The sequence below is a fragment of the Haliotis rubra genome, unplaced genomic scaffold, assembly GCF_003918875.1.
Source record: "Haliotis rubra isolate DU_JTF1 unplaced genomic scaffold, ASM391887v1 Scf1, whole genome shotgun sequence".
NCBI classification, from domain to species: Eukaryota; Metazoa; Mollusca; class Gastropoda; order Lepetellida; family Haliotidae; genus Haliotis; species Haliotis rubra.
This window is the reverse complement of record NW_025764891.1, coordinates 8,372,812-8,385,873: the sequence shown is the minus strand read 5'-3', so window position 1 is coordinate 8,385,873 and position 13,062 is coordinate 8,372,812. Positions and strand designations below refer to the sequence as shown.

The 13,062-nt window shown below is 38.3% G+C and overlaps 1 protein-coding gene across 1 annotated transcript in view; it reads right to left on the bottom strand.

Annotated features, from left to right (window-relative positions):
• LOC124280388 (FRAS1-related extracellular matrix protein 2-like) overlaps positions 1 to 13,062 on the bottom strand; it is a 218,331-nt gene that overhangs the window by 46,159 nt on the left and 159,110 nt on the right. Inside the window, 2 exon segments of the mRNA XM_046716333.1 lie at positions 5,997 to 6,077; positions 7,192 to 7,338. Of these exon segments, the coding sequence (XP_046572289.1) occupies positions 5,997 to 6,077; positions 7,192 to 7,338 (228 nt within the window).

Genomic DNA, 13,062 nt, shown 5'->3' with positions numbered 1-13,062 from the left:
TACAACTAAACTCAGTCACTCATTTTTGTGAAGCCCACAAGATTTGGGATGGTGCTGACAAACTACAAAATAGGAACTAAACTAAACTGGATTCTGTCATGACAAAAGGGGACTACTCTGCAAAGCTGATTTTATAGCCCTGACACCTGCTTCTCACCCCAAAGACTCAGGGTACAACTAAAGATTTACAGGTCAGCTAGTAACTGCAAAAATGCGTGCCAAAACGTTAACAATTTTCACTGCTATTCACTTGGCACTACATAAATAGAGCAGTTCATTCAAAACTTTACTCCTAAAATGTGACATTTGTGATAAAGCAACACAGCTATTGTTACCATGTTTGATAGAGTCACCATGTTTGATAGAGTGAGTGAGTGAGTGAATGAGTTTAGTTTTATGCCACTTTTAGCAATATTCCAGCAATATCAAGGCAGGGGACACCAGAAATGGGCTTCACACATTGTACCCATGTTGGGAATCGAACCCAGGCCTTCGGCATGATGAGCAAACACTTTAACCACAAGGCTACCCGTCCAACCCTGAAAGTGTTAAATCCTTTATCAACACTGTCTTTCTTCACAGAATGCTCATTTTACAGACTTGGATATTACATGGTATCAAATTGTCAATCAAGGGATATACTCAAATCTTCTCTTATAAGCTGCATGATTCTTTGGTTAAGGTTTAGTCTTTAGGAGAATGTAAGTATCTCATTAATTTAAATTTCCCTCATTAAGTCAGAGAACACACTGACTGAAACATCCATTACACTTAAAACACTTATAAAATCCTCGTAAACAAGGCTCTGTGAATATACTGTAGCCATCAATTATCAAGTAGACGAGTTGGTAACAAATCCAAACTGTCATTAAGAATTTAAAGTTGAGGTAAAAGGTTTACCATGTACACTGAAACTAAGATCAGGATTTGAGTCTCTGTAATGGATAGTAGTCCTGGGACTCTATCCATAAAGCGTTCATAGCATTATGTCATTCATTAACCAATGATATTGTGTAGAGTTGCGATAGGTCGTAAAGTTACAAACGCATTGCGGATGCTACAGTAAAGAGACTCTGAGATCTAACAGACACCCCCCAAAAAGACCATGTACAAATTCTGAAATAAGTCAAAAATAGATTATTTCAGTATCTGGAATATCAAGGCGATCTTTTCTTGTATATCAAAAAACAATTTGACAAATATAATCTTAAAATCTTTCCAGTTCTGCGACTATGCACTAGCCAATAAGGAATTAGTTAACAAAACATTTCTAAGCAGACAATTCTATTTAAAGTTTGAACTCACAACAGAGATTTTATCACTTTGGCGTTACATTAGTTAAATTTCAGTCAAAAACAGAGAGACATGTATTGTTCCATTTTTTTTGCTAGTAAAAAGTGTTTAACATAGAGATTTTTTCTGGGTTATGAAAAAATCTCTTTGTTCATCAAATAGCATCTTCTAAAATGCCAATCAAGCATCTAAAAAATGTTTGCAATAAAAAAAAATTGACCCTTCGAAAATAAACTAAAGGTTACACGTATTAGATGTACATTCCCATGGCAATGATGTGTGGTTAGAGTTACCTGCCTTTTTTTCTAAGCAGCTTATCAGCAGGATGGCAAATATCCGATTCATGTCTGCCCATAATGACAATAGGGGTGCCAGAAAATATCTTTTGATAGATACTCATTCTGCAGTGAATTTATCAACAAATATCTAAATTCACAAAATACTTTCTTCCAAAGAAATGGCAGTCTTTATTTACTTCAACTCCATTTGGGGAGAATTGCAACATATGCATCTGATACTATTTACAATGAAAAAGAGAAACTAATTATATATCATAAAAGGCACTAATTCCACTCTCAAATAATGAGTTGCCAACCTATGTATCTTTGCTCGACACGTGTTTACACAACCAAATGAACTGTCACCACTTACACGTGAAACCTCACAAACTTCTACATTAATTTGGGCTGTGTGGCATTTTCGCAAGCTTAATTACAACACACACGGAAAGCCTCCACTTCGCTAGAAGGCACTATCTTTACTTTACAATCATTTTACACGTCCTGACTGTTTTCACAATGCTCAAGCCGGAGGGTATTACATTTTCCTGCAAGCTGTTGTGTAATTGGTTGTAAGTTTATTTTACTCCCCTTAATGCTCTCACAATGTGTGTTTTTTCAAGAGCCAGCTCCGTTTTTCTATTTAGGTGCCCTCCCACTGTGCAAGCTGACTGAGTTCAGACACCACAGGGACGTCCCCATCCTCCATAGTCTTACACAGGATTACAACCCACCCAGCCTCACCCTCATTCTAAAGGAGAGTTAGCCTTATTCATGAAAAATATATATTGTACTGTTACATCTGAAAGGATTTGTTAAATGTCAGTGTTTTTGAGCAACCATATTATGGAATAATCACTTTTCATCATCATCATCATCATCATCATCATCATCATCATCATCATCATGGTGTTTGCTATTATAATGTTTAACAGACTGTAAGTTTATTTTCATTTGAAAAGTGTAAGTACATACACTTCATGAAATATGGAGTGGCAACTTTCTATCTGAACACGTAACTTTTTCAGTTGGCAATCTGGCTATCAGGATAGATTTTTTATGAATATTCAACTCTGACATAACCCCACTTATGCTCAGATATGATTTTCCTTGCCCCATTAAACCTGTATAGATACAACCATCACATCCCTCCCCCACATCTCATCCCCCTCCCTCCCCCAGCCAGTCTGAGACTTCAGGAACTACAGTCAGAAGCACAAGTCTTTTACAAAAATATTGATCAGTCTGACATGCTGAAGTACAAATTGTCCATACATCAGAACAAGAAGTCTTATAAGAATCATACCAAAGAGTTTATTTCTGGTACCAGACTCATACATTTTAGCTACAGCCTGCAGCAAGAGAGTTATCAGAGTGTTAGGAATCACAGGGGCACTAGTCTGTCTCACAGTCCCTGAACCACATTAATTTCCCTACTGCCAAGCTCTCTCTGCAGTGCTAAAGCCCTAAATAAAGCAAGTCTAGATTTCCTCAGGTTCTGAATCTCTGGTCTCCCTAGGGCTCCTTATCAATATAAATGGGCTTGTTTGTTACTATCAAAATTATATATATTCAGAGACTAAGCCTTAGTCTACAGGGGCACCTGCAGAGCCAACTGTAACAATGTAACACAATCACCCAATGTCCCAGCACTGCAGCTCCTACAAGACAAGCTGTGGAGATATGGAGGGCAATGAGGCTAAACTAATGTGTCTGTCTCCGTTGGATTGATTTTAAATTAGGCAGATGAACACTGGGGAGATAACCATTGTAAGAGATCTAAGAGAAGGGGGACTACGGAGGGACATGCTGCTATGTGACCATGATTTACAATGTTTGAGGTGGATGCTATCTGTCTCTGATGCTGGGTTTAAAGAGTTCCATGACATGCTTCATGTGTTGATTTTTCATGGTGTACAAGTGGTGATTAATTACCCCTGGAATAGAAAAATCACCACAAGGAGACTGACATTCCAAACCATTCCCAAAATATACCTTGAATACATGAGGAATCTGATTCAACAGGTGCTTGGTGACTTGACTAGACTTGAAAACACATGAGAAAGTCATGTTTCTATAACAGTGAATCCAGTATGTAGATGTTTTACAACAAGCCTTAGATGTGGAAGGAAATCAATTCATCCCAAAAATAATTAACTGACAAGAGTAAGTCAGTAGGCAATATTATGGCAGGGGACACCAGAAATATGCTTCACACATTGGACACATGTAGGGAATTGAACCCTGATCTTCAGCAACATCATGGCGGACACCAGCAAATGCTTTAACCAATGGACTATGTAGCTGCCCTGAACTTCAGAAGAGTGAGCTGAGCAAATGATTTACATGACTACAGGCTTTCCCTGACATTACTAACCTAAAGAAGACTGAAAGGAATCTGACAATTATGACATGTAAATATAAAATTACTGTAAATATAAAATCAATTCTGAAGGAATCAAGAATATTTAAAAACCAGAAACCCCCATGGGTGGTAATAAAGGTAATATATCTAAAATATGAGCTACTAATTCTTTCTTTGGAGAAGGTGTTATTTTCTCTTCTAAAGTTCTTTCAAAGTATGGGTGGATTGCAGTTTATAACATTTTCATCCCTGTGAACAGAAATCTCATGGGTGGTATAAATGTATTTCTCACAAACCTTCAAACCAGTTCAAATACCAGTCCCCATAAAAAAATACAGTAAAAAGGGCAAATCACCATGAAAGATTGCCAAACTTGCCACATTGAGTCACGGAGTATCTGTGTTTACCATTTCCTGATTCCAAGACATCACCATGGCGACCCAGGCAGGACAAAGTTTACATGAACTGTCTGTTTGACATTGACCATACTCCCTGGTGACTAACGGAATCCTATCACACACTGATTTAATTGCTGTCTTCAGGAGGGAGTAAACTCAATTAAACTATTCTGATAACAGATATTGACAAATATTAGTCATTTGTGACAAACAAATTAAACAAAAAACTATCAAAAGACACACTCCAAACATTGGGTGGACACTGTTTAAAAAGTTGCTCTCAGATAGCATCAGATGCATGCAGTTTATTTACACAGTAGTGTATATAGAATATATCAGGCATCAGATTATCAAGAAAACACATCTAGATTTGAGATAAAATGTGTAGAAACATGTCTTCTCACTCCTATATATCTGTTTAAAACTACCATTGTAATACTTTATCCATTGATAGACCTTAGTTAAACCAGATGCTCTAACCTGGGGCAATCTTGGAGCGAGGTCTTTAGAGCAGTGATGTGGAGAAGAATTACATTCAAATACATATATATCTTTGTTTAAGTAATCATAAACTAAAAACTGAAACCGGTAGATAAAAATATATCCCCACGCCAACTTGAAAGTCTCTGTGAAACATGTAACATCTTGGAAGATGAGCAACATTATATAAAGTGGTAGAGTGGTAGAGTGGTAGAGTGGTAGAGTGAGTGAGTGAGTGAGTGAGTGAGTGAGTGAGTGAGTGAGTGAGTGAGTGAGTGAGTGAGTGAGTGAGTGAGTGAGTGAGTGAGTGAGTGAGTGAGTGAGTGAGTGAGTGAGTTGGGTGTTACGCTGCTTTTCCAGCAATATCACCAGAAATGGGCTTCACACAATGTACCCATGAGGGGAATCAAACCCAGGTCTTTGGTGTGATGAGCAAATGCTTAACTACTAGGCTTCCCCACAGCTGCTCACAAAGTGGGAGAAAAGCATGAAGCAGATATCAGACATGTACAACTTTGGTGACACTCACGAGCAAAGGTATGGCACTTGACTAAAGCTTAGTCTCTAAATGCATATAACTTTGAAAAGGAGACTCAGTGAGATGGGAGATTCAGTAGGAAATCTAGACTTGCTTCGTTACAGATGGGGATGGGTTGAAGGGAGGACGGGAGGACAGGAGGCAGTGAAAATAATGTGGCTCAGGGACTGTGAGACTTCGAACACACTATGAACCTTCGACATCTGGGCCACCCCTGCCCTCTTGTACTCACACTAAACTTCCATTGTGACCAACTAATCCATATTTTTATTCTGACTTAAGACCTGGAGCCAGAAGAATCTAAATGAAGCCAGACCAATTCTAGTTCTTGTTTTACGGATGTTTGTACTCAGAAAACCTAAAGGCAGGACAGAAAATAAATAAAAATAAAAATAAATAAATACTAAAAGTATTCTACTTTTGGCAATTTATGAACTGTATATGGGGCAAAACACAATCTAAAAAAAACCCCAAACTTTTTTTTGTAAATTTACATTTCTGACCAATAAAACATTGGGATTTTATTTTTTTAGCGGGGAATATTGACTTTTATTTGTTTTCTTATTCTTGAAAAAATACCACCAGCGGATCCGTAAAACAAGAAATAAAATTGGTCTGGCCTAAGGTAATAAATCTGTACTCACCAGGATTAAACTGGACCTGATCAGCATACCGAGGATTGATGTCTTCCCCAACCTTAGCAGTGCCATTGATGACAGATATGGCTGAAAAAGACATAGGGCATTGTGTTAAACATAGGACAATACCTGCATTATTCATAGATTTCTGAGGGAATGATCTTTAATGCCACAGTTTATAACATTCCTTCTCTATACAGACTTTGATTAACTGTCTGGGCCAACAAACCTGTGGTCAATGGCATGAAGAACAATATACAACATCTTCTTTGAGTATGACTTTGTTGATAACGGTGTTAGCATCTACATCAAAACATCGCATCCGTTGCAATCAAGAAGATGTTCATCCATAAAAAAATCATTCTTGTTCAATATACAACATCAACACATTATATACTGGGAGACACAAATAAAGGAACACAGGAAAATTCAAGTGTTAATTTAACATTTCCAGTTTTCATCACCAGCTTTGAATAGCTGTGTGAGGAAATCTGAGAATAAATAAAGGAACACTGCGATGAAGTGGTATTCCCTTATTTGGTTCCCTCAGTATATTTTGCCAAGTCAGTGACCACCTAATTCTCATTTAGGTGAGGTGAGGTGAGGTGAAATTGGGTTTTATGTCGTGCTTGAGAATATTTCGCTCATATGACGACGTGCATGCGTGTGTATGTGTATGTGCGGCTGCTTGTACTAGCCCAGACTTAAGCTGGTTTTATAGTGCTAGCTCACTGAGATACCATGCCGCAGTGAAGCATGAATACCCCCTCAGACACATTATACTGACTCCGAGCCGACCAGTCCTTGTTGTACCCATTAATGCCGAGCGTCAGGCAGGGACCAACAAGTACCATAGTTTAACGTCTTTTGGTATGACGTGGTCGGGGATCGAACCCGCGACCTTCCGCTCTCCGGGCGGACGCTCTAACCACTGCACCACGGAGGCGGTTTCTCATTTAGGCCTCAAGGTGGATAAACAGAGACCTTTTCTGCCCTGAAATCTTTTTGGAAGACAAGTGCAGAAGGGTCAGCTAGTAAATTCATCTAAATGCATTTAAGCCGTAGTCAGCAATATTACAGATATGTTACTTCATCCTCCAAGGTCAAGATGTATGGTACTGTAATGCATCAATCCTTCAGCTGCATTACAAGAATATTACATACTACATATTACATCAGTAATGGGGATGCATTTACTTACTGACGAAGGAAGTCTCGCCCAGATAACCTCGACGTCGCAGGGTCACTTCTAATTCCTTGCCTGTCTCATTAACGAAGAGTTTATCACTTTCCAGTGAGATCCAAGCCCAGTTGAGATGGAAAGGCTGGTTGCCAAGTGTATTACTACCTGGAAGACAAAGTGATGGAGTCAGAATGGCATGATGCAGCTTTCACAAAAAATCCAGTTATCTCAAATTCCATTGGGTCATTATAACTGGACTCACACATCATATCTCAGTGAAGAATGAAACTTGGGTCTTAGCTGTGACCAGTGAACACTATACCACAAGGCCACCATGACAGATGAGAAGAAGTAAGGTAAGTTGACAGGAGGATATGATTGAGTGGATGACTTAAATTTAAAGTCACCTCAGCAGTATTTCAGCCATATCGTGACTATAAATGTTATACATAAATAATAAATACATTTTGAAATATAAAAACCTGTCACCAAAGGACAGTGAAATAACTAGACTGACTCACATTTTGTTAAAACTGTTATGCAACCATGATAACTACATGATAAAACCCACTATAGATTGCCTGTACAGTAAGATGAATTGTAACTCTTTCTCAGCAAATGAATTGAACACAAATTCAATTTGAAAAAAATTAGCTTTCTTCTCAGTTCTTTTTTATCATAACTATACATTATTACCCTAGATCATACTCTACAAATGATATGTAATGGAATATTAACATTTCTGATATGGTAGTGCCATCTTCAAATATAAGACCAACAAGAAAGAAGATAAATTTTTGTAAGATAATAATAATTATTCTGCAAATTCTTTTTCATGTCAAGTATTATATGGTGTAATATGTTCCTCTAGTGCTAGCCCTGCTCCAAGGCTGTACTGAATGCTGAGCCCTTCGAAGAAGCAAGTCTACCCCAGTCTGTTATTTATTATTTTGTAGAATTATCATTTAAACTATTAATTTTTACCTTAAAGATTTGTGCAAGTCTACTGTAGGGAAAGCACAGAGTGTTTGGATGCTAGTGTAATACAAGTACACGTCATCATCACTGAACCCCTTCTCAATAACCGCCATATAGCTGGAATATTGCTGAGTGCGGTGTTAGACAACAAACCAACAACAAACCGACTGCAATAAGTTTCATTATTTCTATCATCATAAAACACCTTCTGAATAAGATCGACTTAAATCGTATCTGTTCCATCTTAGCTGATTTTATGTTGCCAAGAGCCATCTCAGCATTGTAGTTTCAGCCTCAAGCAGAACATGATCCTCATACAACCAACTAAATCTTTTTATAACTCCATTTATCACAAATAAATCCCCTGTTCTTCACGATATGCATAGCTGCCCGATAACCCAGTACATCTGAAGCAGGTGCTTCATCACATGTTAGTATTACACAGGGAACATATGACTGGTCATGTGTGCTGCATGCTAAAAGGTAACCTAATCACATCACCTACATCACCTGCACAGGTACACAGGTTTACCTGCCTCGTTAGCTCAGGTAACACTGTTCAGGTGTGAGGGCGCATGTTGAGAGATTTATGATGTGAATGCAAGGTAGTGAAAGAGCTGTTTCAAGCATATTTTAATGTTTGTGGACAGTGTCAAGATGGCTGATTTCAGGTTAATATGTGGAGTGTCATGTATGATCGAGGGGTGTAAAATGGTGTGTTCTGCATGGATCAATGAATAAATGACATTGTTAAATTCTTTGGATTGATACATTGAACCTGTTGCATGATGTAAAGGTGGATTAAGAACATTTGATAAAAAAGATAATTTTATGTAAACTGACGCACGTTTAAGAAAGTATAATCATGTTCATATTCGCTAACCAAGCATGTTAAACTGTTGGATAATAGTTGAACAGCTGTTATAATGATGTATGGAACGTGAATAACACCAACATAGTCACTTCATCAGTGTATGGAATGTTTAGATTTGATTAACTTGACTTGAAATCATTAGATGAAAGCTGATAATAGTTACAGACAATATAGTTATAACATACCTCTATGAAAACTTCAGAAAGTATGTGGAAATCAAATTATCTAATGCCTGTCCATTAGGCAACAGGTCAGTTTTGAGCAGACTGTAGATTTGTCAAGAGAATTGGATAGAGTCTTTTCTGACTGGCTAGACATCTGATTGGTCTATTTATAGTTATAGGATACTGCTTGTGTCAATCAAGGAAGGGGGAGTAACTCTGGAACGTCTGCTGACCACATATTACTGACCTGCAGACAGTTTAATTACCAAACCAGACCATTCTAGGGACAGTGCCAATTTCTGTGCAGTAAATGTATATGTGCTGGTTAACAGAGCTTCACTTCCTGTTATTCCCAGAAGTCTGTCAAGAAAGTATACAAGCATTTTCCAAATCCCAAATAAACTTTCCTGCAATGGATAAAATAATCTTTCAGTGAGGTAAAGCATTGCTTTACAAACATTTCTTGCGGACCAGAGCTTTCTCTGCCAATGCAGAAGTTAGCCACCTGCTTTGGTCTGCTAGAGCAGCATGTGAATGTGGTGCTCCAGCATGGGATAACACTCAAGTGGCTTGGTCGATACAGCCTCGTAACATGCACATACTGTGTCTTACATCACACTGGGAGTTTCAGCAATAGCAGTACGGTGCTGATCTTCCTCTGATGGATTAGCGCTTCTCCGAAAAAGGGTTCACCAGATTTCTGGCAGGGCTATCAACATGGTGTATGAATGTTTCCAAGAGTTAGATGGATGCTGCCGGCAGTGGAATGTCTGGCTGAAGGTGAAGGTCAATTGGGTGGGAGATATGTAATATGTACACCTTGACTACTGACCTGTTTATACATCCATGTTGGTTTTGAGAGAGAACTAGATGACAGGGAGGAAGTGAGTGAGTGAGTTTAGTTTTATGTCAGTTTTAGCAATATTCCAGAAATATCATGGTGGGGACACCAGAAATGGGCTTCACACGTCATACCCATATAGGGATTCATACCAGGCTACCCCATTGCCCAACAAGGAAGAAGATTTCATAACAAATATACAACACAATTACATGGAATCTTTTATAGCCTTTCAAAAAAGGTAAACTTTTTGAAAGAGAGAGTTCAATTTTGGAACAATTTTAAGAGTTTTTCAGGTATATGACGTTGAGTCACTTTATCAAAGTGGAAAGCCACAGGGACACAGGTTGTGGACATTTACAAGCTTTGGAAAGTCAACCAGCACAGACATGATACTCATATACCAATCATAATAATTAAGGGTCAATCCATGCTTTGATCTCCTGAACAGAGGATCTTGGCCAACTATTGTTTGAAAGAGAAACTGTAGTCTTGTTGAATGATGGTTCTAGAAATGCAATATTGTCAACATCCTAGGTCCTTCTGGGTTCTGTGTATTACCAGTGTGAGCCACACACATCATACAATTGATGCTCCTTGTATAATCCTACTTAATCCAACCCACACAGTTCATGCTGTTCAAGCCTTTTCTCATGTTCTGTGTCTCCATACTGTGAGTTAACACATCAAAACTGTTCAGCAGCTTGCAAGATTAGCAAACAGAACAACACTATCAATGGGAGGTCCTGGAATCCACACAGGCTAACAAAATCTGCTGTCACATTTCTTCTCCAACTCTGAGTCGATGGTATACTCCCCTATATGAAGGAAAATGTCTGTATCACCACACAAGTGTGTGTATCATTGACATATAAAGATACATATTGCCAGTGTATATAAGCTATATCATCTCAGCCATAAACATCTGATTTCTGCAATCTGACATGACAGCAGCATACCTCAGGAAACTTGTACTCAATCCATTTATCAACGTCAAAAGTTGCAATATCAGGCCGATTCAAATCCATTTGTAAAAAGTGGAAGGTGGACGGATTTGGTTGTTTAGGAGTTCCTTACATTTGATTGAAGATAAACCCTGACCTTTGACAAGCATGACTTGCGACCTCCTTGTGAGTTATGTATTACTACGCCAGACATGCATTTAAAGCAGACAGGTGGGATTACATAGAGGTCCCTTGTGGTTTTATTCCCAGTACAAAGCAAGAGATGCATAATAAACTTGACAGAGGAAATTTGTTGAAAAGGTTTTATGCAAAAGTTTTGGGGCAGAAATATATCACTTGGTTTCTGACAGTTAACCTACATTTTTTAACATAGGCCTCACAGAGTATTGGTTTTGTTTGACAGATTTTCAACTACCAATTGCCCTGGGTCTGTTCAACCAGAGGAAGTTTCAGGGTGTCCAGTTTTTATTGATGGTCCAAACCACCTTTTGGCCTGAACATTCACTCTAAAGTCCACAGGTTGAATCTATTTCTGTTTAAACAATATATCTAAACCAATATATTCCAGTTGAAGGAGTCTGTCTCAGAATCAGAAATATCCTAGTGATTATTTCTTTAAGAACCTTGAACAGAGATATCAAGAATTTATCAATACCTATATTCATGTCTTCAGAAATTGAACGATGTGCAAAGAGAATCAATTTATCCAGGCACTTCAGAATTTCAGGATCACAGAAAATCAGGGATGACACCAGGTGTTGCACAAGGGCTAACCATGTCCTGCCCTACCCTGGAGCCTAAGGCTACTCACTATTCAAACTTCATGCTGTTTATGAGGCAGTAGGGTAGTGGGTAAAAGCGTTCACTTGTCACGCTAAAGACCTGGGTTCGATTCCCCACATGGTACAATGTTTGAAGATGTTTGAAGCCAATGTCCGATGTCCCCCACCAAAATATTGCTGGAATATTGCTAAAAGTGGCATAAACCTAAAATCGCTCACTCACTCACTGACATGCTATTTAGTCAAAGTGAAGTTGAATAAACTTAGAAAATGTCTCTTTGTAACAGTGTGAAATGTATTACAAAACAGATGTAAACTTCTCTAACAATGGAAAAAGCATTTTTTAAATGTGTCTGAACATGTAATAATTTATAGCTTCATGAAGACCGTCTGGCTCATCTTCACAGCGACAGCATACAAAACTAGTAAAGTGAATGAATTTTAATGTCAGTTTAAAGAGGATGAATTGTCTGATGCACGGGACCTGAGACATGGATGATTTGTCCAATGATTTATAGACATCCTGATCTGTCATTCAACCAAGCTGTAAACAGTCTACACTGGGTCGCATGTTTCTCAGCTGCATATTGTCGGGTGATCATAAAACTCAGAGCATTAAAAGAATGAATGTTGCAGAACTTGAAACTATGAAACTCTTCTGAAACTTTGCTTTAGGCTGTGATTGACTGACTGGCTGACTGAGTATAGTTTTATGCCGCTTTTAGCAATATTCCAGCAACATCACGGCGGGGGACACCAGAAATGGCCTTCACACATTGTACCCTAGTCTGTCTCACAGTCCCTGAACCACATTATTTTCCCTACTGCCAAGCCCTCTCTGCAGTGCTAAAGCCCTAAATAAAGCAAGTCTAGATTTCCTCAGGTTCTGAATCTCTGGTCTCCCTAGGGCTCCTTTTCAATATAAATGGGCTTGTTTGTTACTATCAAAATTATATATATTCAGAGACTAAGCCTTAGTCTAATTGTACCCATGTGGGGATTGATTTCTTATTGATGCTGAGAGACACTTGCTGCTTAAATTTACATCTCAGTTTTAAAATCTGGAAATAAATTAATACGGTAGAAATTGTACTAAAGAATCTGCAGATATGTCTTGTGTCAGCATTGGTGCTACAGGTAGGTCAGGCCTTGCTTACCCTTACACAAGAACACCTGGTGTCATCAACGATTTTCAGATGTCTGTTCATATGACTTTCAACTAGTTTGCTTTTTTACGCAAAGTGAACGTGCAGTGATATTCATATTAAAGAGATTTGAAATGTTC